This window comes from Equus caballus, chromosome 1 (genome assembly GCF_041296265.1).
Source record: "Equus caballus isolate H_3958 breed thoroughbred chromosome 1, TB-T2T, whole genome shotgun sequence".
Lineage (NCBI taxonomy): Eukaryota > Metazoa > Chordata > Mammalia > Perissodactyla > Equidae > Equus > Equus caballus.
The window spans coordinates 51,990,733-52,018,300 of NC_091684.1; the positions used below are offsets into that span (position 1 = coordinate 51,990,733).

At 36.3% G+C, this 27,568-nt stretch overlaps 1 protein-coding gene across 1 annotated transcript in view; it reads left to right on the top strand.

Annotated features, from left to right (window-relative positions):
• CABCOCO1 (ciliary associated calcium binding coiled-coil 1) overlaps positions 1 to 27,213 on the top strand; it is a 120,232-nt gene extending 93,019 nt beyond the window's left edge. The window contains exons 6-8 of the mRNA XM_023643726.2: positions 21,191 to 21,313; positions 21,736 to 21,876; positions 26,781 to 27,213. Coding sequence (XP_023499494.1) covers positions 21,191 to 21,313; positions 21,736 to 21,876; positions 26,781 to 26,855 — 339 coding nt within the window. The 3' untranslated portion in view covers positions 26,856 to 27,213. The remainder of the gene's footprint in view (positions 1 to 21,190; positions 21,314 to 21,735; positions 21,877 to 26,780) is intronic.
• Positions 27,214 to 27,568: the final 355 nt, after the last annotated feature.

A 27,568-nucleotide genomic window follows, 5' to 3' on the forward strand; every position in this document is an offset into this window, starting at 1 on the left:
CATTTCCCAACCTCCTTTTCAGTAAGTAAGTAAACTTAGCCAAAACAGTTTTGACCGATGGGATGTAAGCAGAAATAAAGTATGGAACTTAATGGAAGTGTCCTTAAAAGGAAGGAGCATACCGTTCTTTTTGCCTTTCTTCTGTTTTTCTGGCTAGAATATGAAAGAGGTGGCTTCAGGTGCAGCAACCTTTTTGGACCATGAGGTAATCTTGGGAATGAAGGACAGAACAGAGGAGCAGCAAGATGGAAGGAGCTGAGACCCCAAGACTTTGTACAAAGCAGAGCCAAAATAACAGCTTTCTATTGCTTACCTCTAGACTTTTATGTGAAGGCGAGATAAAATATTATCTTGTTAAAGTTGCTGAGTTTTGGGTTTTCTGTCTCTTTAACAGCTAAATGCTATCCAAATATACCAATGTCACTACTTTATATTGCTAATAAACAAATATTATCCACTTTTAATTTTAAAAATTAAATTGAAAACATTTTTAATGATAGCTCCAGAATAAAAATATTTTATCAGTTTCTCCTCTCAAAATATTTGTATTTTTCATATAATTCTAACATCAAAATTATTGTAGTATATGTTCTATGTTAACAATTACATTGGGCCAAATATGTTGTAGCAGTTTGAATCTTTTTGCAAATTATAAACAGTAAAAACCTCATTAATTCAAACCCAAAAATCTTAGAATTTCAGACTTAGCAATCTGGTCTGCACTAATAGTAAAACTTCAGTCCATAAAATAACGGAAACCCATCATGTGGACGGTATTCCACGGAGGCTGTTTATAAACAGCCTCTTGCTCTCTTAAGTAGGACAGGGTTTGAATTTGGCAGCACTCACTGTTTATATGCAAATGGACAGTGCTAATTATAAATGAAGTGGTTTTGTGCTTTTTAAGTCTTTAAGGTAGATCCAGAATCTGTACTTATAACATTTTATTAGGAGTTTATTTCAGTTACTTCTCCAGTCTTTTTAACAGGGGTTCTGTGAGAGAACTAAGTCCTGCAGAGAATTATTTAGGTGACTATTTTCTTATGTTTTTCAAGGATGATACATAACTAATAAAATTCTAAATGCATGGGAAAGAAGTTATTTTATTATAAACAGTGGATGCCTTGGGCATGAGCGCCAAATTCTCTGGAAATCCTGGTTGACAGGCTGAGAATTGCATCACTTGAAAGTACAGTTCTATTTAGAAAATGCTCTATAATTCAGACTGCTGTCAAAGTCAGACTGGCTTTCCACTCAATTCATCCAAATTAATAATATTTTGTAGATATAAAAGTAACTTTAATTTTTCAGAAATTTGAGCTCTTTTTTTATTCCATCTTTGGTAAGAACTCTTATCTAAATGTTATAGAAGGCAATTCTAGCCTGTAATTTTTACACACGAGACTGGTAAGATAAAAGCAGTATTTTGAACAAAGTAACTTGGCAATGTTATATACAACATTGTGAAATGAAAAATGATTAGGGACTAAATTAGGAAATTGAAAAATTATTTTTAAAAAAGGACTAAGTATAGCAATGGAAATGAAAAGGAATGGACATAAGTAAGAAATGTTAGAAAGAAAATTTAACATAGAACTTGGTGACCGTTTGGATGTAAAAATTCAGAAGTTAAGGTGAATCAATCCTTGCACAGATTTGAGAAAAAGGATCTAAAAGTGATTGTGCCGTTGACATAATTAGAGAAGACAATTTTTCATAATGATCATAAGGGTTGTGATTATGACTTTAGTGTTAAATACATTAAATTTAATGTGATACTGGAATGCCAAATATAAGCTTCCTACAGAGCGTTGGAAATATGGGGCTGGATAAGTATATTAGAAAAGTCATTGATTGAATTGGGAGAGGGAACTCTTGTATAATAATCTATATCTAGGCATCCTTGTGCAGATATGGCTTCTACCACTCACTGTGAGATGATGATACAAAGTTGCAAGGTCCAGGGTCATACTGCAATGTGAGTGTGTCCTTTAGGGCCAGGCGCTGGACATGTGTAAATAATGAAGGAGAAACCAGGTTTGAAATGTATGGAGCTAGAAGCTATAGAAAATTCTAATAATCATCAGCTATGTAAAAAGTTACTCGAGTCTTGCCATAGGAGTTAAATGACATTTTAAGAACTCTAAAATATATTTTTGAAGACTTGGAATAAAAACCTAAGTGCAAATGAAATGCAAACTTTTATTCAATAAATTTTGAATATACCATTTTAACTGCAATTTGGGCAGACTTTTGGAATGTTTCAGTTCAACAAGTGAGAAATTACAACTTCTGATTTGGGCTTATATTTGGAGTACCTTCTTTTGTCATCTTTAAATTGATTTATTAAAGAACTGAGAAAAATTCAAAGTATAATGGAATATGAAACAAGAGCAATACAGACGAGCCATTAAATCAATAGAAATTATACTGACATCAATGAGGAAATTTTAATTCCAAAAAATTCAGATCGTAACAAAACTGGTGATACAAGAAGAAGAAGAAATACATTTTAAATAGAAACAATGTGTAGGCTTCTAGATTGCTTGATAGTCCAATTAGTGAAGAGGAGTGAATCATATGAACACATTGTAAAAAGTTTTAAATTTCTTGCATTTTTACAAAAAATACCAACATCGATGAAGATAATACTAGATGTATGATATGCCTCTACAATGAAGACATAAACACAAATTAGTTAATGAGAGCCATTCTTTCAAGGAGTAAAGATTATTTTATATTGTTCACTGCATAAGAGAACCTGAAAAGATCCTTAAATCTTGCAGTTCATATATGAAAGAAACTTGCTTTAGGTTTTCTGAAATTTGATATCCATCTGAAAATGTACATGATGTTACCAATAACAAGGTGTGAGGCTGAAATTTTCCTAAACTATATCAATAATAACTAAATAATCTTTCTATTCTTTCTGTGGAAAATAATATTACAAAATTGTTGCCCTCTGAAGAGCTGATTAGAGTATGAAGCCCAAAAAGTAGAGTAAAATGTATTATAGATATGTATCAAGCAGTTAATAATTTTTTATTTATTTTGTGATATTTGTGGAATTTGTCAGCTTTCTAATACGTGTAATTTGTTACTTATTCTTTTATCATTCTATATATTCACTTTTGCAATTTCTATACATTCACTTTTGTATGTAATTTTGTATCATAATTTAGCTTCAGGCTCCACAAAACCTGCTCTAGCTGCTCTTTGTACACGGTTCTTATTAGGTAGAGGAAGGAGGAAACCAGTTAGAAGGATGGCTGTTGTCTGGGGGGCTTGGAAAGGGTGGTGGCAGGGAAGGTAGAGAGAGGTAGAGTTCAGATATATTTCAGAGCATATCTGATAGGACTTGCTGAGGAATTGGATGTAAAGGGTGAGGGAAAAAAGAGGAATCAAGGATGCCCCCCAGGACTCTCATTCGAACAGCTGTGTGGATATTAACACCATTACCAGGAAGACTGGGGAAAGAACAGGATTAAGGAAAGAAAAAAAGAGTTCTTTTGGCCATGTTGAGTTTGTCATGATATCCCCACTATACTACACTCTGCCTTCTACGCTGCTTATCATATCCTACCTTATACTATAGTCACACTCGCATTAGACTATAAACTCAAAGAGGGCAAGTGACTACCCTTTGCCCTCATGAGTATAAAATTTCCATTCTACTGAATTTAATATGTGTTGCATCAACTGTATGCAAGATGCTGTACCAGAACTGGATTCAAATCCTTTGACTCAAACTCTACCTACAAAAAATGCTAATGGATAAGAACCCGGCCTTAGAATAAAACAGACCAGAGTGAGCACCTTAGCTCTGTCACCCACTAACTGTGGGATCTGGGAACAATATCATGAACTCTCAGAGCCTCTTATTCCTCATCAAAAATGAGAATGCTTATCTTTACCTCATAGGATTATCACAAAGTAAAAAAAAAAAAGCAATGTATGCAAAATGCTTACCCTGGTGCCTAGCATACATGAGCACTCAATAAATGGTAGGATACACTTGCATTTGGTTTTCATGCCAACACAGATAATGTCTGCAGCACAGACATCACAAGGTCAGTGTACTAGAGAAGGTTTGAGAGAGAGAAGTTACATTTTTGGCATAAGAACATATCTTAAAGAATTTCAGGAGAAGATAATAGGTTTCTACACTCTTCCAGTCCTGAAAAGGGGTAAGGGGACTCAAAGTAGCTGTGAGCAAAAATAGAATGAATTTACCCAGTTCTTTACTGCACTATTTAACCTCTGCTTTCTTAATCATATGCACAGCAGGGGAAAGGATGTGCTAAAACAATTCGTGTGTCATGAACAAAGCAGCCGCAGATTTTAGCTCAAAAATCACACTAGGAAAACCACCAGTTGGAAGTAAAGTAATGAGGCCAAATTTCTTTTTTTTAATTGAGTCTTGAGTTACAAGCAACCTTTTAATTACATTAATCAAGCAGGCTTCCTCTCAGCAACTGATGAGGAAAATACATTGTTCTAACTTTTGCTAAGCTTGTTCTTAAAATTGCTGGATATTATTTGGACATATGGAAAATAAATCCCTTGATTTCTTTCTCATTTTTTTCTCCATTGTTTCAGTGTAGCTATAGCAAAAGACATACACTTACTTCTAGACATGACTTACTCTGAAAGACTATACATCACATTTTAAATTTAAAACATTTGCAACATTTAAACATTTAAAACATTAGCAGTCCTCTAACAAAATTTCATTTTATTGTTGTTAGACTTTAACACTGTAATTTTTATTTCCATTGTTCTAATATTTAAATTTTTCGAGATGTGTTCCCACAAAATCCCCAGGAAAATGGGCTCCACCGATTGGATGATCGCCACTCGGCAGGTTACATGCTCCATTTGACAGGTGGGAAACCTAAGGCTTAGAGGAGATTAACGACTTGTTAGACAAAGGTGCGTGGTTATTAAATACCAGAGCTGGGACGAAACCCAGGCCTGTCTGACCCTAGCTCTTCACCAACACCGCGTGCCTCTCTTGTCCTGGAATGTTCTCCTTATGTCTTTATGCTTTTGTCCATGCCACTTCCCCTGTCTATCTGTCTTTCTGTCTGGGATTTTCTCTCTTTCTCCAACCCCAGCTGCTGCTACCCCCTGTTTATCCTTAAAGATTTAACCCAGGCACCATCTTCCCTTTATGCCCTCCCTAAATCCATTCCTCTTTTCCCTCCCGGCGAGAGATGGCTGTCTTTCCTCTATGGTTCTAGGACACCTTCACATACACTTCTAATAATTATTTCCCTCTGCAAATTACCTTGTATGTCATCCCTACTAAGTCCCCACCCACGCACTCGATTGTGACCTCCTTGGAAGTGGAGGAATGTGTGTTGGTCATCCCTGAATCCCCAGGGCCTAGACAGTGCTTGGCTGCTCAGCAAAGTGCACGCTAAAAATGATTGTATAAATGAGAGTTTTAAAAACATAGAGTGCCTTGTATTCAGAAAAAAATTATGACAGCTTTAAGGAGGAGCTGGGAGTTTAGCTGAACTTTTGAAGATAGGTAGAATTTATAGAGGAGGAAGGAAGGTTAAAATGTAAAGCAAGTGATTTGTAATAAGCCCGGAATTGGAAATTTCCAAAGTATAATATCATTACAGGAAATGTAAAGAAACAAATTACATTTTTGTCATTGCCAGTCATATTTTGAGAATGCAATAAAATAATATTTTACAGTAAGAGCCCTAAGAGTGTACATTAAACATTTTATGTTTTCTGGCCTTTAAAAATGATTATTGCCATAATTTACACTTTGTTCAAGCAAGTATGACAAACATGGCATCTTTTTAATCAGTGTTACCAAGCAGCCCAGCAACAATTCATTTGATCTAATATTTCATAAATGACACTTATTTGAGTCAGATGGTTTTTCTCAGATAACTAAGAACAGTCTTGGTTCGTGATGAAACGAAACTCGTCCATCAGTAGGAGACACTCCTGTGTTGCACTGGCATATCAGCTCTCCTCCCACTAGGAGGCACTAAAGAGCCAGAGCTGATGTCCTTAGAGAGGAGGCGCCATCAGCCCTGGTCCTTATTCACTGCTGCATGGCAGTCATAAACCAGCTCAGTCTCCATCTGAGAAAAAAACACAAACACTGGAAGTGTCTTAGTGAGAGAATGGAGTTAAATAAGACCAGTCATTCAATAAAGTTGAAATAAAATATGACAAACCCTTTGGGAGGGAGGTGCTGTGGTGTGAGTTTTTATTTCTAAATGCACACCCCTATTCTGCAGACCTATATTTAAGTAGATCAGCCATTTGTTACTTTTTTCTTGGATTAATGTCTAGTCTTTTGAAATAGTAGCAGCAATTCAGTGCTATTCCTGTGTGTATATAATCAGTAATGTTTGTCAAGAGCTTTGGGAGGGAAGGACTACATAAATGTCAGTAGTTATTAATATTTGGATTTTTTTATATTTAGCTATCAAATGTGTTTTCCATAATCTATGACCAGAGGTCTATTTGTGTCCCTCCAACTATAAACATTTTAAGTAAAAATAACCATTAACTAACAATAGTATTCCTTCTGTTCTTCTTTGTAATCAAAGTAATATTCATCAGCAGTTCAAAATTGCGCTCAACTTCTTTAAGAGTCGAGTTTATTTTAACATGTTTTTATATGCAAATGCCCCTTATTCCTCTGCCTATGGGTAATTATTATGAAGAGTAGCCAGCTGACACATACCCCACCATGCCCTTCCTATTCAGTCAGTCCACAGCTAAATAAGGTGTGACTAAGCCAGCAGTCCCCTGTTCTGGCCCAGCTGGAACCATTCTCACATACTGGTATAATTGATTGTACGGGTATTTGTATCCCCTGCCTTCTAACTCCACCTCCAGACTGTACCCCATGCGAGGGCAGAAATGCTGCCTGTGATGTGTCTGCCTGGAGGAAAGGTATCCAGATCAACTGAATTGAACTAAAATCTAGATCTTACACTAGAGGCAAAACTCTTCTTTTAAATATGTGATCTGGTACAGCATCAAGTTTACCAGCAGAAAGTCATAGCAAAGCCAGCAAAATGGTTTTTCACTTTTTTCTTAAATGGTATTTCCACTCGGTTTTCTTTGAAAGATCCAATGTATTAAAAAAAAAAAAGGGAGGGGGCCATGAAACAGAGTTGACCCACAAGTGGTTCTCAAGACTAGAGTTCAAATTCCAGTTTAGGTTAAAAAACAAAATAGCTTTGAGGGCCGCTTACCACATGCCCCATCCACTAATGCATTTTTAAGAATCAAACAAATTCCCATGTTTGGCATTGACTCATAAGAACAAGAATAGGTCAAAATTTACTGGCAGAGCTACATAAAGCAGTCTACAAATACAGGCTGATACTCTTTCTGGCTCAAGCTAGCAACATTAGCCCTTCGCTTTTATGAGCACTAAATTTCACTCTAGTTTTAATAATAATAACAATAAATATAAAAATAAAATCTTATTTATATAAGAGGTTCATTTTGTTAAAAATGCATTGAGACTCATGATACTTTATAGGACCCATTTTATACTCTCTTTGATGATTTAAAGATGATAACTTCATGTGATTCATTGCCACCTAGTTCTGAATTTTAATAATATAATGACTCATCATGATTTTTACATTTCTAGAGAACCGGCTTGGTTAAAACCAGTGCCGTTGTTTTTACTGGGGTCATCTGAACTACGGTTCCCAGAATGCTCATGAAGGGGACAGGCTTATGTGTTCTGAACAGCCGTAATCTATCATGGCTGGTGCCAGGTCGACACATTATGAGTTTACAGTGTCAGCCCAGTGAATTAAAGCTTTGTTGTAGACCAGCTTGCTATGCAATTATTTCCAGTTCATATCCTATAAATCATCACTCTTCACATGATAATCAGCAATTTCCATCTAGCATTCTAAGCATCCATGTTTTGTCTTAATTGTGCTGTCTGATTCTACACCTAGAACAGTGTGACATGACTTGTACCGATAGCTTAGAAAATAAATTTCACTATCACTAGAACCTATTTAAGGAATATTCTATGTTCTCACTTTTTTTTGTCAAGCTGTTTGGTATCAATGTTGAAATAATAGGAAATGAATTTAAATAGAAACACTTCTCATGTCTTATCTCTGCAAACAAAAAACATAATTTACAATAAATTAGCACAGCAGTTGTTAGTGTAGCTCAGCTTTATTTTGCAATTCTCACACCTAAGCTCACGAGATGACACTTTTTCTGATAAGGTAATCTTTATAAGGTGGTTCTGTAGGTGATTAAATCCAACAGATGCTAGTGAGATGGTGAAGTTTAGAGATGTAACAGCAAATGCTTTAAAAGCATTCTTGTTAAAATAATAAAATGTCTTAAGATCTACCAATAGCAAAATCACTCAGACAAAAGAATAAATCAGTTACAATGCTGTATTTCTGTGTCTAAAGCCAAAATAAAATTACTTACCAATAAGCACATAAACAAATCAGTTATGAAAAATAAACTGCAAGGAAAATGGTATTTTTTAGAATAAAGAATTACTGTAAAATATTATCTTCCCAGTCATTTTTAAGTATTCTCATCATTGCCGAGCCAAACAAGAATAAAATATTTCAAACACAAACAGAAGCTAAAGAAATAGAATGTGTCTTTTCATAATATTTTGATACTCTATCTGTTCTTCAAAACATGCCTTGAACACCAGACCCCTCAAAGGTAAAACTGTCACCTTCTCCTGGGGCGATGATGATAGTCACATGCCTGATGTTTCCAATGATGCTCCAGTCCGAAATCTGTTAAGGCTTAGCTATAGGTTGTATAATTAGATTAACCCAATTAATACTATGGCTTAGTTTTGCAATGTACTTTTACTATTTAAATGGTTTTAGTCCTGGTTTCTTATTTCTAGCAGAAGAATTTCGAAACAGTAGCTCATTGTCCTTGCTTGGTTTTGATTACTTAAATGATGTTAGCTTTGCTAGCATCGCTTAAAGATATTACAGTCTGTTGAAGCACTGTATTACAGCATGTGCTGTTTTCTGATTTTCTTATCTAAATATCAGCTGCCTTATGTATGGAGTTCATTTATAAATACCGGGAAGTTCCCTGAATCGAGTAAATTAACATGCTGGGCCAGACTCTCTGGCTTCATTAGCAACCCCTCATACCAAGGCTGTGCTCATACAAGTGTGCAAAGCAGAACAATCCTTCAAGGGTTTTCCTGGCCTGAATAATTTCCCCATCAAGGAACCGGCTACACTCATCCTAATATTCCAGTCTTACTGCTACGATCTATCTGTTTTGCATAACTCCATCTAGCATGGACACCCTTTGGAAGAATATAACAAATAGCAGGGGAGGAACATGTAAAGTCAAGGAGCTGGGCTGGACACCAGATGAGGAGCGGCCTGAGTTATAGGTCATAGTAGAGGGTGGGGGTGAGAAGTGGGGGTGTGGGGATACGGAATCTGGTGCCCTGTATGTCAATAGACTATATAGTAGGGGGAAAAATAGTGATAGATGATCTCCTAACCATATGAGACCACAATGATTTCCTGCATTTAGTTATTCGATAAATATTTATTACTTTCCCACTATTTATCAGCCGCCTGCCAGGCAATAAAGTGGGGAACAAAACAGACCAAGTCCATATCTTCTGAGAGCTTTGTTTAGCATTGTTGTAGAAATAAATATGTGATGTGAAAATCTGAAATAAAAAACACAAGAACTTCACACTTTAAGCTCTTCCTCCTTGCCAGGCACTGTGTGAGTGCTTTACACCCATTCATTTACCCCTCCCCAAACCCCATGGGGTGGGTAACTATTGTTATCCCCATTTTCTAGATAAGGAAGCAGTGGCCCTTGCTGTGGGTCCACGGATAAATAAACATCGGCAGAGAGCTGCAGTTACGCCTTTTACTTGTGACAATGACAGTGTTTCAATGTAGCAGATAATATCGCTTTTTTGGTGCAAAGAATTTTAAAATAATATGTGTGCATTCTCTGTTTCCCACTCAAAGAAATGAATGATTCCAACTGTGAAAAGAGGTGCCTAAAATGCATAGGACAGAAGCAACACTCTAGTCCCGATAGGACAGCTGTTGAGATAAAGGCAAAGCACCACTGGGTCTCTGCTAGAAAAGTAAGTCGGTGCAGCTGTTTAATTCCTTTTCTGAAATGGATGGAACTGATCAGGAATTAGAGCCGCAGGATGGACAATGAAACTCATCCAGAGCAGAACTAATATCTTATTCACCCAGGTTTGACTTTAAAATTATATCAGCCGGGAAAATTATTTCACTGTCTTCTGTCGTGAGTAATCAGGCTATATTTAATTTTAATCATTAAAATGTAAAAATAATAAAAGCCACCAAAATAGTCTATAGTCAATTTTCTGATAAAGCAAATTTGTTTTTTTCCCCCATTTGTGATTTAAATGGCCTCCAGAAAGTTTTTTGGAACTAAGTGTTAATTAAAAATATGGAAATGGATTTAAGGCACATTACAGCACACAGTGGAAGAATAATCACAAGAGATTTGTTCGCACAACCATACCCATTTCTCAGTGTGTTTTAACTGTCTAGGTTATTGGTTGTTTTTCTGCATGCCTGTTCCTAGAAAAATCTGTGATTCCAATGAAAACAGTAATTACAATTACAACAAATAGGACAAATTGCTCTTTGAGCAGGAACATGCGGTTTTAGTCACCAAAAGCAAACTGACGCTCCTGTACTTTCTTGTTTAAACAAATGAATTAAGCATGTTCTCAAATTTCTTTATAAACCAAATACTTTTTATATCTTGCCATCTTAAAAAAAAAACCCATCCTCCATGCCTTACTTCTGTTGACTTATTTTGGAACAATGCACTGTAGTGCTGAGAGCAGCCAGCGAGCAAACTTGTTCTGAAATTTCCTGGCAACTTATTCTTTCAGATTCCCAATGTACATATGTTATTTTTCTTTTCTGAACCTTTATTTCCTCACCTATCAACTGGAGAGAAACACTTTTGGGGATTTATAAAGAACCAGTGGGGTTCCACTTGACCCTAAGGTTTAGGCACATGGGCTTTGGAGTCAAATAGATCTGGGTTCAAGTTCGGAAGGAATTCACCATTCTCTAGTTGTATGACCTTGACCCAGTTACTTAGCTTCTTTGAGCTTTAGATTCTTCATTCAAAAAATGAGGTCAATAAAACCTCTCCTTGCAATGTAGTATGAATTAAAGGACCTAATATTTGTGATGTGCCTTCTAACCAGCCCAAAGCCAGGCTCAGAATAAGTTCTCAGTAAACAAGAGCTGCTTTTTTTCATCATTGACGTTCATTTTCCTGGATGGTGGCCAGTGCTGCCACAACTCCAATGGATACTATTCACATTGTTTTGGGGGTGGGAGACTCACGGGGAGAGGCCCGTGGAAAACAATGTGGACCATGGCCCCTGGTCTCAGGTGACTCAGAAAATCTAGAGATTATCTGATGTTACTTCTGTCAGGAACTATGTAGAGGGAGTGGTATCTCTGGGAAATTCTTTAGAATTTTAAACTACCCCATGTCTACGAAACAACTATTAGTCAGTTTAAGTAACGCAGTCAAATCAGTGAGAAGCTGTTTAGTTGTTTGGCGTTAAGCTAATAAAATACTCTAGGATTCCATTGGTAACCAAGAGATGCAGATATTGCCCTGATGCAACAGTAAACCATTAGGTTTGCTTCTCCAAGTGGTATCATTTTTCATCATATACTTGTTAAACTGAATCATCACTGATCAAACAAACTGATGGCCCTGAAGATTTTTAAATGAATGGTTTCCCTAATGGAATACTCAACACCTAACGAAACCTCCTATGTAAAAAGACCTGAGCTAAGGACCCTCAAGATGAATAAGATCCCTGCCTTCACGTTGTTTCCACAACATGGCGGAAGATCACTCATACATGGCTATAACTCAAGGTACAGTGTAACAAGTCCTATGCAAGAGGAACAGGCAAAAGACTCTGAAGCACAAGGGAGATCAAGAAAACCCTCACTGAGGTGAATGAGCTGGCCTGGAAGGCCTGATGGAATATTACCCGGCAGGGATGAGACAGAAACGCCTTCCCAAGCAGAGGGGGCAGCACAGGCAAGACTCAGGGCTGGGAAAACACCTCCATCCATGCTTTCTTTTCTTTTCTTTTTTTTTAATATAAAAAGTATTTATTGAGCACCCACTACATCCCAGGCACTGTGCATATTGGGAACCAGTGAGGAGTCCGGGATGCCTGGAGCTCAAGATCTCTGATGGCAAGAACTTGGATCTGAAGGCTGCATGATGGGCATTGTCATGAAAAAGAAGAGGGCAGGTGTGACCGACGGCAGGGAGCTGCCCTCAAACACATTTTGTGGTTGATTTGATGTTATGGACAAAGGCAGAGGGAACAACTCAAGACAATCTCAAGGTTTTCAGCCCAGTAACCAAGAAGCTGCTGATGCCATTGAGAGATAAAGAAAATGGAGGAGGAGCAGGTTTGGGGAAGATAATTAAGTAGAAAAAATGGACAAGCTGCAGCCTGTCTAAGATTCCAGGAAGCACTGAGTGTGTAATCCAAATATTCTCCTACAACATGACAGAAGAATACTGAAGCTAAGGATCTGCGTAAGCCAGCAGCTTTGAGTCTTATATAAATGTAGAAAAAGCCACTTGAAATTTAGTAACATAAGATATAACATCTGTAACTGGGCTAGAGATGACCTAGTCCAACTCCCTAATTTTACAAATCAAGATATCACATCTGAGACATACTCTGTCTGAGTGGCAGAGCCTATCCAGGACTGTGACTGCACATTTAAGGGAAAAAAAATCCAGATTTCTACAACATTTGAATCTGGAATAAAGATACTACCTAAACTTTTTGGAGTTACTATTATTTCAGTTCGTTTGTTTTTAAGTAAACTAGGCTGATTTACAAATTATAAGTAAAAAGTCTTTTTTCAGAAAATCTCTGGCCGTATACACCATTGTCCACAAAATAGTTTTGTAGTTAATTTCCAAGAATTCAGATTCCATGGAAAGCCTTGGAACCTTAGAGTACCATGAGCTGTTCCCTGCAAGGGAAAACATGACTCTTTTCAGGTCATTGAAATCATGACACTCCCTTGTATATAATAAGGGGTTGCCCTACATAGAAGGAAAGGCTTGGGTGCTTCCTGTAAGAGCCGTGTTTCTAGAATGCCAGGCGCATAAGATAATTGACAGCAGTTTCCTCCTCCAAAGCGAGAAAATCCTGCCCAGCTGACCAAAGAGTGCCTAATACAGTTAAAGAATCGGTTAGTGGAGATTTTTTAAAGGAAGGGGAGGGATGGTGGAAGGAGCTACGCAGAGAGGGAAATATTTATAACTGTGACAACATGTTTCCTTGTACTAATTTATGAACCCACTGGAGAAAAAGGAAACACACGAACTATGAATAAAATATCCAAAATGTAAACATCATGCCTTCTGCAAATTTTCTTTAGTTAAAAATTAAGGATGAGGTTGACTAAAGTAAATGACTAGTTTTTCATGGTCTCTTATTTCCTTGATGCTAAGAGTTACCAACTGATTTACAACTTCCTGTGTTGTTTTTTAATCTATATTTGTCAGCACATTTTTAATGTCAGATTACTTAAAATAGACATCTTGGGTCTAAGAGGTTGGAATAATAACATTATGGTGACTTCTCTAAAGATTTCGTAGCACTTTACAAACATTCTAGTTCGGCCCAAAAAGGCTTTATATTTCTAAACAAAATTAATTTCAATATAGTTTTAATGTGCTTTGTTTTTTGGAGTGTTTTTTTTTTTTTTTTTTTTGCTTTCAACTGATGACTTCAGGACTCAAGTGCAGTTCCATCAGGATGCTTTGAAGTTAAGTAAATTACATGTATGGCTTTATCCAGAAGTTTCAGCCTCCTCTCACTTAGGTAGTTTAAACTGTGAAAATAACAGGAAGCTGGTGAAAAGAGAAAGATTAGAACCAAGAACTTAGGGTTCTTCCACTGTAGTTTATCTTCTAACTATTGTGATTTACTGTCTCATATGATTTCTGCAATTATAGGTATTTGTTCAAAAAGACTATTCTCAAATATAAAGACCATGAAATAGCTTCATTGTCATATAAGCTATCATAAGATGTAATTAAAATGTAACATATATAAAATCAAATTTTTAAATTTATACTTGATAATTCAAAACAGGCTTTCCACAAAGATAATTGCACTACTCATCTTTATTATTCTAACTAATTGACAAATACTGATATTTAATTTCCAGTCCTTCAAACAAGAGTTACTTTAGAATATTTCCTCAATTTTAAATATTAAAAACCTCAAATTTAAACAGAACAAGCTAGATGAATGAAAACTCATCCATGATTAGAACTGTTTGCAATACTTTACAGTGAGGTCAAGGATATGCCTTTTAGAGTATATCTTAGTAAGCTAAACAAATATACTGAGTGGTTTCTAAAAAAATATTTTTGAAAAGCATTAGTTATTTTCTAACTATTTATAATGGAACCATACTTTCCGTCTCTCATCCTGAGGAAGTTGCAAGATAAAGTCAATTTAAGAATCGAAAGTACAGTGTTGAACTTAATACTTTCAAGAGCTCTGGTATTTCAGTGTTCACGAGAAAGACATGTTGGACGTTTGCCCTATATGCCCTCTTTACTTGTGACAAAATTTGTTAAAGGAAATCTTTTCGAAATGCACTCAATCTGGGCAACCACAGGCCACATTGGATGCTGAAAAACAGAAGACAAAGCGAGATAAATAGGGCGGGGGAGGGGGCGAGGCAGATTTGCTCATTTTGAAAGTTAGATGTAAACACTCTCCTTTTCTAAATAGGCGATGTGCCTTGGTCCCAACCATGCCTCATGACTACCTATGTCATGCCACCTAGGTCTCAAAAGAAAAGTTGTTTGGGTCCAATTCTTCAAATAAAATGGCATTAGATATAGGTTTGGTATTTTAAAGACTGTGACAATATGGAAACAGGGTGATGGCATGTCATCACTAACTAATTCTTCTGAGTTAATTGGACTGCTTGGGCAATATTAACAACAGCATATAGCAATAACATGGATCACTGTCCTCAATATGGATGCTCTAGTCTGTCTTCCAATGCTGGCATTATAATAACAGTGATTATAAATAACAATAATAATAATACACCTTTGGGTTTAATAATATTACCCTTTGAAGAACTCCAAGCCTTTTCATCCACATTATCTAATTTGTGCTTGAAACAATTCAATGAAGTAGCAAGGTCACAATTGTCTTTACCCTCCTTTTATAGATAAATAAATGGAGGCCTGGGGATTTTCTTAGCATCACACAGTTAGGGATAGAGCCAAGTCAACAGCCTATGATTCAGTGGTCTATCTTCCAGATTATTGCCATCTTTAGAAAATATCTGTGTATATGAAGAATTCCTGTTCCTCAGGAAATGTCTGCACCACAGCCAGATCAAAACATCTTTTCCTTTTAAATTGCATTTACACTACAAGAAGGTACTCTTTTTCAAATTCATTAGAGAGGATTTTGTTGTCTGAGGTCATTACGATAGGAGTACTCAGATTTCTTTTCAAATTATAGTATTGGCCTTAAGCAGGAGTACTCTTAGAAATACTAAAGATATCTTAAAGACTCTGGAATCCGTTTCTTTAATTATCTAACCTTATTTTTCAAGCACAAGTTAAACAAGATCAAATCAAGAGATATAAATAAAAATGGCACAAGGTGTTAACTGGAGTGTCCTAGCCAGATTGCAAATTGGTTTGCTGTGGCCTGCCAACTTAAATTCCTCCTTGCAGCTTCAGCCGGAACGGGTAGTCTTCATTTCCTGTCTTAACTTGTACTGTGTTACCGTTCACTGTTTAGGTGATTAGCATGTGGATCTGACCGTCTCAAAGCTCTATTAAGTTATAAATGTTCAAACTACCAACATGCTGTGGATAAAAATAGAAGTTGCTATTAGATGTCTATTCATACCCTACAGAAGCCTGGCAACATTTTGAACCTTTTCAAAATGTAAATACTGCATATTAAGCATAGGAAAGAAAATTAATGTGCTGCATTTGCAAATTTATTTCCAAGTCAAAATGCAAAGGGGGAGGAGGACTCTTGTAGCAGAATTGATATTCTACATTTATAGGATATCTTAAGAAGTTTGTGATAGCTGAAGACAAAAGAAAAACACTCTAGAAATGGATTAATTCAAGTTTCTCTGATAATCTTAGCTTTTGAATTTCCTCTCTTTTGATTTTAAATTTATGGCCTCAGTATGACATTACCAGAGTTTATTGCATTTTGCAGGTGGCATTCATATGTTTTACTTTTTGTGTAGTATGTTGTGGCCAGTGGGTTACAATTTTTTGTTAAAAATTTCCAGAACCACACAAGTACTTTTTAATTAGACTTGCAAATGAGTAATGCCTTTCTCGAAGGGGAGAAAATAGTTAAAACATTACAGGAATTTTTACGCCTTTTTTCCTTAGTTAGAATTGAGAAAAGTTTGCAATAAAGTTTGCTTTTTGAAACTGTGACATTTTTTCCTAAGTTCTGATTTACATATGAAGTCATCATCTGATAATTCCAAACAAATGTCTTTTTAAAGCATACCGGTATTTGTTATGTGTTTCTGTAGCTCAAAAAGGGGCTAAGAGATTTGTCTTGCTTTCTGCCATTGAAAACAGTGGAAAGTTGTCATCTCAATGGCATTTTTAATATCTTGAATAATTTAATAATTGCCACCTTAATCATAGATTTCAGTGGTACAAACACTACCCACAAATCACCTACACTTTCTTCAAAGAAAACAATAAACAAATAACAAAAACAATAACCACAAAAACAAATAACAACAAACAAAAACGATAAACCAGACAATATTATCAATAATGTTAGCACATAAAGTAAAGAAAGAAAGCATGAGGTAACACAACTTTCAGATAAAACCTTTATAGTTCTTTTCAGATACCATAAGATCTGGAAGCAGATTCTACTTCCTATAAGTATATTTTTAGACCTAAACTGACCCTGTACTTAGTTCCAGGAGAGTCAAGATTCCTATCATTATTCCCATGAGAGATGTCCATTTCATACGGTATATGTAAATTCTTAAAAGATTTCAAGTGATTTCATTTGGCTTGTAAGTAAAGACCTTGGCTTTTTTTAAAGCTACATCATTTAATAGTCGATGATGAAATTTCTTTCTTATGAGTATTAAATTATGCCAAAAGCCATTTACTCGATATTCTTTAAATACGATAGCATGATTCAACCAAAGCTCAGATTGTAAACCATCTTAAATAACACTAATGCAATGTGCACGTAATGAACAATGTAACTAACTTAAGTTAATTCTCATGTAACAGATAACATCTGGGGGAAATATACATTGGTAAGTTATGCAAAACTAATTTTCTAGCCACCACATCTGTAGATGTTATTTATTGTATGTTCACTTAACAGTCCATTATTCTGTTTAGAAATCTATTCTCTTCTTTATTAGAGCTTTTAATGTACTCACCTTGGTTCAAATGGTCTGCTCATTATCAGAAAAAATATAAATGGCATTCACATGGAACAACATGATTGTTTTTATTATATCCATTTGTGTGCAAGCATTCAAAAATGGCAAGAGAAACACATTTATTGCTTTACATTCAAAGTAATATTTAGGGGATATTTGAAAGTCAAGCAAAACCAATCATTTGGCCAAATGGATGTATGTGTATAATCAGAAACTCCTGATTTTTAATCTCAGCATTAGGCCTCAGGCAAGTCACTTAAAGTCTTTCCCTTTGTTTCCTGATCTGAAGATTATGGGTGCTATTCTCTTATAGAAGAGAGGGAGGTTGCTAAATCAGGGTACCAAATAGGAGTGTTTTTTTAATAAACATACTTGATCCTTTTTCTGTTTTTATTTTTCTAGATTTAAGAGGTAACATATTAGACTTTTGAGGAAAAGAAATATGAGACAATTAGAATTCTACAGGAATGTATAAAAATAGTTATAAAACTAGCTTTATTTAATTTGCTTCAACTATTCATAGACTTGAGGAAATTATAATGTTCTTTCAGAAAATCTAACTTAGTAAAGCTGACCATGTCTCTCTGTTTTAAATAGATTTTATTACAGAACCAGCGATGTTGTAAAACATGAGGTTTTGTTAAAAAAAAAATACAAAGGCCTAATTGTATTTTTTTAAAGAAAGTATTGCATCAGACGGTTTCATTTAAACATATTTGCTGGCTCTGTGCTCTCACCACAATTATTGATTCTAATTTTCCTTGAACTTATTTTTTGGAAAAGCTACTTGAGGGGAAAAATCACTCTGATGCTTCTGCTCACTATGTTTATTTCAAACTAGATATTTGACAGTGTACCTTCTTTTTCTTAATGAAATGACTTTATATCTACCCTCATCTGAAATTGGGATATTTCTTTCCCTTACAGTATCTTACTAACATAGCCAAATGCCACCTTCATGAAGGGAATAAACATAGCCATGGTTTAGTTCATTGATAGTATGCCAAACACCCTGAAGAAAAGAAATTCTCGCCCCCAGTTTTTGTGCATGAATTAAATCAAATGAATAGCTTTATGAGCTACACTCATACAAATCAAGAAAAAGACAAGCCCAACTCTCAGTCAGAGCTTCATGTTCTGAGGGTACACGGGAGCTTCACTCCACCAAAGAAATGATGACGTGGAGCTGAGGAGTTCCAAGCTTCCAGGTGTGTGCCTAGGTCACAAACACACACACACACACACACACACACACACACACACACACACACACACACAACGGTGCCAAAGACCAGGAAAACTGGGTCATTGGCAAGTAGTTCAGGTGAGCCTTATAAAGATATCCAGAGTGCAGGGGTGTGAAGGCTAAAATGAGAGACTTGAGCACGACTACCTGCTTGTGTTTAAGTGTATAATCTGATGGAAGAAAGGTCACAAGTGGGCCGATGGTAGCATCTGCTACGACCAGGATGGAGAGGCGACCTGTGGAGAGCTTACACCGAGTGGGGTCAGAGAAAATTAGCAGAAAGGCCTAGCTGTGTATGGAAAAGCATAGCAGCAAGACAGATGGGGCAACAGCAGCAAGATAAAGTTCTGCTTTGTTGAGAGAGAATATTTACCTTGCAGATTATCTCGTGCTTACTTTCTTAATACCCGTAATAAATTCAGTAAACTCCATTCAATTCCTTTCTCTCTTCTTTCTTCAATGTCTCACTCACCACCACTTCCTCAAAATTTCTATTTCTCACCCTATATTAAAGTCTGTACCACTAAATAAATACCTCATCATCTTCCCTTGTCTCCGGATTCCCATGCACAGCTTATTTATTTTACCTATAATGTTTCAGGGACATTGAAATTGGTTCAGCTGTTTCATTTTCCTAGGTTGGTAAAATAAAGAGCAATATAAGATGTGGGAGGATGAAAAGCAAGCATGGTGAAAAAGGTACAAATAATTTTGTGGGAAGATGAAAATGCTTGTATGTTCCATTTAGGGAAAAAAAAAACAATGGCTTATGAATATTGTGAGAGAAAAGAATCATTCTGATATGTTTTCTAGATATTCTATTTTGATTAACATTTAGTCAACTTAAGATAAACAACCTGGAATGATGTCATCTAACAGAATAGAGATTAAGTGCTTAATACTATTAATAATTTCCAAGTGTGGCAACACGACATATTAGAGTTTACTGGAAAGTGCACAGGCCAAGAAGTTGGCATACCACGGTTTAACTCCCAGCCCCGTCACTAAGTAATTAGTTGACTTAAAGCCAATCATTGAATCTCTTGGTTTCCAAATTTCCTTGACTATAAAGTTAGGACACTTCTGTTTTGCTATATATTTATACTAAACATCAACTTCTTACAAAATCAAATTAAATTAACAATATGAATTCAATGCAATGTACGTTGGTATGATCAAGCAATAACTTAGCCTCTAGGGCATCCCAAAACCTTCTAAAGAAAAAATATTAATATTTAAATGAAATATTATAACACGTAAGTTTATTTGAAATATTGTGGCGAACTTAGAAATGAATGTATGCTGATTTCAGAGTTTTTCCAGGCCTCGTGAGATGGTAATTATTTGGTAATTTATGCATTTCTAAAGTTTTGTCTTCAAACTTGTAGGCTCAGGGTCTTACTTTGTCAGCATACGGTGTCTGACTCCATCTCAGGACCATAAAAACAAGCTCCTGAGAGCTTACTATATAAATTAAGACAGCAATTTATTGATTTAAAGTAAGGAATGTCATAGACATGAAAATCAGAGCACTCAAGTGGGCATGTCTTTATAGATCAGTTGAGATGGGAAGTCAAATTATGATCAAAATGTTGCTTGTGAAACATGGAATCAGAACAACAGGAACTAATAAAATGACTCAATGTTTAATGCCGTCAGTAGCCTCATCTCTTTCTCACCCCCAAGTCGTGGTGGGATGGACACTGCTTAACTTGGCTTCTTTGACTCCTATTTCTTTATTTCCACTGTTGACCAGCTATCACCCTCCCTCTGGTTGGCACGCTCTTGCTGCAGAATTGTTAAATACTTACGGTGAAGTCTTGCCCTGCCCTCTGTGTTTTGGGTTGATTTTGCAAATCTACTCTCTGATTTGCTGTGTGCTGGCTTTATACATTACTCTTTAGAGCCTTTATTGTCCTTATCACCAAGCTCTTTATGGCCGCTTCGCCATTGCCCCCAAGGACAGCTACACTCTGCTGATAATATCGATAAACATCAGACTGTTACTGACTCTGCCAGAACTGGAGAAGATATACAGAGGATCTAAAACATGATCTCTACCTGCAGAAAGCTTGTAGGCAGGAGGACAGGGACATTGACGCATGGAACAAAAACCAAGGTAATACAAAATGACATCCTAAACCACATAGTATAATAGGAAGAGAATAAGACAGTGGGAAAAATAAAATGCTAATTATCAGATATGGAGCACAAAAAGCACTAGAAAACTAAGAGGGCAATGGCGTCAAGAAATCAGAGGAGATAAATGACTTAAGATGACCAAAAAATAGACTTGGAACTTGATATAAATACATATGTATTTATATATACAGGAATTGGCTGAAATTGTGGTTACTCACCAAAGACTTTGTCATAATACAGCTGTTTTCTTCCCTTCCAGCAAGTGATAGAGATTGTCAAGCCTTCAGGTTGCCTTTTCCCTGATCCTCTAGAAGAAGGAATCTCATTTGATATTTACTCAACATTCATAGAGCCACCCCCAACACTGGATACAGAAATGAAGGTATGTTCCTTGTCTCTTAATTCCCCTTATCTCAGGATTATATTCTCTAAGGGCAAAAGGAAAGGGACCCATGCTCTTCCATTTTCTTTCCCTCTGACTTTTCCTAGCTAAACATAAATATTTCTTTTAGCATTGATTCAAAGGTGGGCCAGCTGAGGGTAGCTCAGCAATTTTAATCTCTTCCACTCCATCCTCTTCAATCTCCATCTTCACATTCCCAAAAGTAGGCACTGCTTAGCATCATGGCTTGATTCAACATGACCCTCATGCATAATGAAAACGCAGGATAACATCAAATCAAAATGTCCCTCCAGGCTGACATTATTCCTGGTAAGAAAGTACCCGAGAGAAGTTTGAGGTTACATATAAATCACTGAATGCTCCAGAAATCACTTGAGTATTGTTTACTTTCAATATTCTAGGGGCTGGATCAAGAACAAGGCGCTGTGGAGTCCCAGCCAGAAGCCGACACTTCAGACACAGATCTTTTAGCTGGTTTCACCATTGAAGATGTAAAATCAGTGCTGGATCAAGTCACAGATGACGTTTTAATCAGCATTCAGGTACTCAGCCTTGATAGTGTGCTCACTTTCTTTATTACTGATTAATTAGCCAACCTCAACCTTATTGTCTTTAAACACTACCCACACTCTGCCAGCAAGAGTGATGTTTACGATGGAGGAGTTCAATTTAACATCTCCACATAATTCTCAGTTAAGTCATCTGAGGCTCAATAAGACCACAAAATAGATTTGCCAACAGCACATGGTATGGTGTGGATTATCAGTTTCTAAAATCATTTGACATTGAAGCCCAAAAAAGAACATGGTAAAGACCTTGTCTCTTGTCACCCTGTAAAGATTGCTCGTGCAAGAGCGATTGGAGTACATTTCTAGACAGTAAACACTGAAGATCAAACCATAATTCTTAGCTATGTCTTCTCACCAAATTTCTAAAGAGAGGCCTTCAAATCTTTGAATTCCCTCTCAGCGAGTTTGTTCCTTTTCACATTGCGCTAATAGCTAAGCAATTTACACCAATGGCTGCATGAAAATGGTCATGGCAACGGCCATCTCAGTGGCAACTGCCAATGATGTATCAGTCAGCTTAGCTTTATGCTTAATGTTTTTCCTGTCCAAAATAAACTCATTTCTAGCTCAACACAGACTTGTATCATTTCCTAGGCAAAATGATTAAATAAGCGAATTGCATATTTTGAGAGGATTTATAATTTCTTGTGGAAATGACAATGAATCAATGGGACAGTATACTGCATGTTTAAAATATTAATGCAACTCAGAAAGATTTAGTTGTTATCTGAACATGAGACTATATATAAATAGCTCACTGTATTAGCAACTAATTTAGAAAGAGCAAAAGATTAGCTTGGCATGAACATACCTTAGTATTTGTTTAATCATCAAATGTTAATGCACTATTTACATGGGCATTTAATGATTTGATGCCAACAGAATCAGCCAAAGTCCTCGGTTTAATAAGGGGTGTTTAGTGTTTACCAGTAATAGTGGAAGAACACGTTTTATACAAAGCTTTATTGTTAACAACCCCATGAATGTAATAACTAGTTACTGTATAGAAAGGCAAAGTGCAGTTGAATTAAGCTGAGTTCAGAACATATCTCCTTTTTAGATTTGATAACATTTCATCTAAATATAGTTTATGTATAATCATGGCCCTGGGCTCCTTTGCAATCCTGCGGCTCTGAAATGATTGCCGAGGAACTACTAGACAGTAATAGAATTGTTTGCAGGCCGAAAAAATTGAAAACATCTTGACCAAGGCCATGTTCCATGTAGTGAGCAATATTTTTTTAACTATTCATTGAAATTTGTTTTTAATATTAGGGTCTGCAGCATTTATACCGCTACTCTGTAACAGAAAGAGTATGATTGCTATATGTGTGTGTTATTGTCCTAGTGGCCTGCAGCCATCCTTACTGGGCCTGGAAGTTCATTAGCTGGCTCATCTAAATGTCATTAGGCATAGGAAGAGCTTGGACCAGAGGTGAGGGATGCAGATCCTTTAGGTGTCATGATCATTTCCACATTAAGTAGATTCATGGACACTCGCCTGGGCCAAATTATTGCCAATTTTTCAATAAAATGGCACGATGATGTGGACTTATACAATGTCTCAAGATAGAAAACCCCTTTATATGTTTTCTCTCAATAATCCTAGTGAACTCCATGCAAATTAGGCAGAAATTTCCCTGATAAATAAATTGAAAAATGAGAAAGAGAGAAGGACTAAGTCATTTGTCCAGAGTTTCCACGGTCGGAAACTGATGAAAGGCCCTGAAAGGAGGCTGTGAACTGGGTTCTAGTTCTAATTCCAGTGTTATCCACAAAAACCACATTACCGCTTACATCACGACCAGACTACTATGGATTTTAATACTCCCATGGTGTGGCACTTTTTCAGTGTTTACCCTTGTGTCTTGATCAAATTCCAAATTGGGTAATTACTCTCTGCCTAGCCAAATTTCTCCCCTGTTTTAGAGGGGTAAGTTCTTTTCCACTTCTAAAGCCTGCCTTCCAACGTTCCTGGCTCTAAAAACTGCTGCATTCTTGTTAAAAGGTAGCCACATGGCAGTGGTCAGTGTATATAAGCCTTCTGAATACACTGACCTGCTGTAGGAACATTTAATGAATTATTATTTGTAAGACGTCTTAAATTTTCCAATAGTTTTTTCTCCTTCTTTATTTGAAGTCATACTGTTGTTATAATTTTTAGAGGAAAAGGCAGTAAAGAATTCATGTTTTAAGTACATGTTTTTCAGAGCTCCTTCTCCAGTGTGGTTACAGGCATCTTTCACTTTCTATAATTCAGACATTTCTGAAAATGTAGTGCAAATCCTTAAATTTTTATGTTAATCCACTTACTCGCCTATTGACTCACTTTATAGTTTTAGAAATTTATTAAGAATGAAGTTATCTTGGCCCTGAGATGTTAATTAAAATTATACTGAGCAGAGCAAACATTTTCAGCTTATATAGTTTAGGTTTTTTAATTTTAAAGATACATTCAAAATGAAATTATTTTGGCCCTGAGTTGCATAATAAAAATTATGCCCAATAGAGCAAACTTTAATATATTTAAAGAATTACATTTCAGAAAAATATGAATGCTAACACTAAATTTTGGCATTAAACGTTGGCTGTTGGCCATGTTCAAGCAATAGGGTAAAATAATGTGAAAATCCTGAGAGAAATTGGCCATCTTGGGACCATAGGTATTTTGGGGTCAACTTCAATTCCCAGGTTAGATAAGCTAGGTGGGAGATCACCTCAGGGGAGTGATCGCTGACAGGCTACTGAAGCCAGGGCATGAGTTTTCCATTGTTTCCTAAAAGAAAATATGGCCTTCCCTATCCTAGTGGTTGTGGGATAACTTGTCTATTGAGCAGTGTTCTGAGGAATAACATGGAGACATGGTAGACTAATGACAACCTAGTCTTGACCAGACAAAGAGTCTTTTCATCCAGACCCTGCTGGTTGTGCCTGAACTGAAGTACTGATCGCCACTGTCTAGAGACCTCCCCTCCTTCAGTACACTGCTCTATGGGGGGGACCCTGACCTTCATGAACCTTCTCCCCAAAGCCCACACTTACATCAATGAATTCTGTTTCTGTGAAATACCAGAAAAGTTGACATGAAAACCATGGTGAGATAGTGAAACAGAAGCTGGTAGATGAAAGTACATCTGTCCTTAGTTAAAAAGAAATGAGATTATTGGTGGACATAAAGCAAATTAATTGACAGTGGGAAAAATCGATCATTTAGTTAGAGCAGTGCTTCCTAATCCTTTGGAATTGTGACAAGATTATTTCTTCAAACCATTTCAGTTCCTATATGGTCTAATGTATGACAAAGAAGCAGGAGTAACATATTTTAAAATATTTCAGATGTCATAGCGAAATATAACATTGGTGAATATATCACAAAATAAGGAGCTAGAATCATGAATTTAAAAGCCAGCATGTAACGTGAACATACTTAATTTTCAACTACTTAATTTTGCAGATAAGAACTAGCACCCAAGGTAGTTAAGTGACTTGCCAAAAGCTACATAGCTAAACTAATCTCTAGGTCCCCATACCCCTAGACCAGTGCTCTTTCACCTCTACCAAATCACACCTGAGGGGTTAGTGATTCCTACAAGATGACAGAGTTCCTTTGAAACCTGGAGGACCGTGTTCGTCCCTCATTGTCTCCTCTACCCAACCACAAAAAAAGACGAGCAACCCGAGGCCAGAGGTCGACCACAGGGCTTGATGAAACTTGAGCCGGAAAAGACTGATACTCACTTGAGAATCCAGAATTGTTGACACTGATGTGATCTTTCCAGAAATACGTATCAACTCTTACTGTGAAGGTAAAACAAAATTTCATCAAACAGGGCAACCAGGTGGACATTTCAAAACTATTTATTATAATTACACTCATAAATAAATAAAAATGAAAAGTTAGTTATGCCTGGACCAAAAACAGTATTCCATTTTTTAATTTATTCTATATAAACTAAAATAATAAAAGTTTCTCAAAATATAGTTACCCTGAAGACCACAAATTATGTTATAGACATTAACATTCTAAACTTGGAATTCTTTACTAATACTTGTGTGTATAAACTACTCCTCATACACTTGTAGACTTTTTTAAATTGCCTAAACAAAAACACCAAGTTTACCGCATCGTCCACCACCGTTTCTCTCTCTATAATTTTATCATTCATCATGAAAAAGGGAGGACATTTCCAAGGCTACTAGTGTTCAGATAATGTGAAAGTATTTTTGGAATTGTGCAGGTAGCAATGTTGGTCCACAGAATGTCAGTGCCAGAGGCTAAATGCTATCACAGCTGCAGCAAACACTAAAACCTGTCAGCAGTCGCTTACTTTTTCCTCCCGAAACTATACCACAAAGTGGCATAATTCCAAGAGTTATACTGTATGATGAATACTCTTAATTATGAGAATTGTTCTAATTGTGAGATTATTTGTGTTGTTATTTCACAACAGAAGTTCTCTATGATCCCATTTAGAATGTATTACACAGGAGACAAAACATCCATTGCGAAGGGGGGGACCGACCACACCGCAATAACTGAGCCCTGAGCAGTTATTCTGATTCGGTGCTTATTGGTAAAGTCTGTCTGAAAATACAGATAAATTATCCTATCTTCCAACACAAGGCTCTGTGAAAAATGGCTGTCCAAATACCACTTCCTGTTCATAGCAGACATGCTATACATTGGGAATGTGCAGAGAAATATGATAAAGTGTTATCACATCACTACAGGCTGGAACACGGCTATGTCTGCAAAACAGGAAGGTGTGTGAGGGATAATGTCTGTCTTTAGGCACTATAGTATGTCAAAACCACAAAGACAATGTGCAGCAAAAGATAGCTCCATCATAACCACTTTTTTATGATTGTCTTCACAGACCGAGATAAACGAAAAGCTGCAAATACAGGAAGAGGCCTTTAATGCACGAATAGAAAAATTGAAAAAGGCCTGAGGACTCAGTACAAGGAGAGCGATGCTAAACTTCACAGAAACAAACAAAACCAGCCGGCATAATAGACTCTAGAGCATCACATTTCCTTCATTTAGTTAGGAGAGGACAACCAAGCCCCGCTTTTTATTATCCTAAGCCTTAGAAAAGTATTGGCCCCAATTTTGCTATCTCCTGTCCCATAACAGCCTCTGAATTTATTGCACTGAGTGTAATAAGAACATTTTGTATACAAGAGTTTGGAGAATTATATGTAAAAATGCAATTACTTTTACGATACTCCTTTGACATTTTGACTAATAAATGCTATTCATCTTCAAGAAGAATGAAACTGACTTTTTTAAATAAAGAAAAATAAAAATAATTTTGCCTATATTGACCCAAATGAATGGTCAAATTACTGTGGCCCTCAGAACAGATACCACTACCGCACTGCTGAGGATAAAACTCGCTAAACTCTGGCAATTCAAATGCATATACTGTGGATTTTTTCCTTAAATCGTTTGGTTTTCTTATTTAAACGTTTCAGTGTGAAACCAATTTTCTGAAATTATATAATGGAGTTTGAAGCACTTTAATTTATTCTGTACTGTATTTGTTATTTCTAATCTTGTTACTCTCCCAGGAGAATACGTGACCTATATAAAAAGAAGAAATGTATAAATGGTTATTAAAGACCAACCTATATATAGATTGTAAAAATCTTAAATACAAAT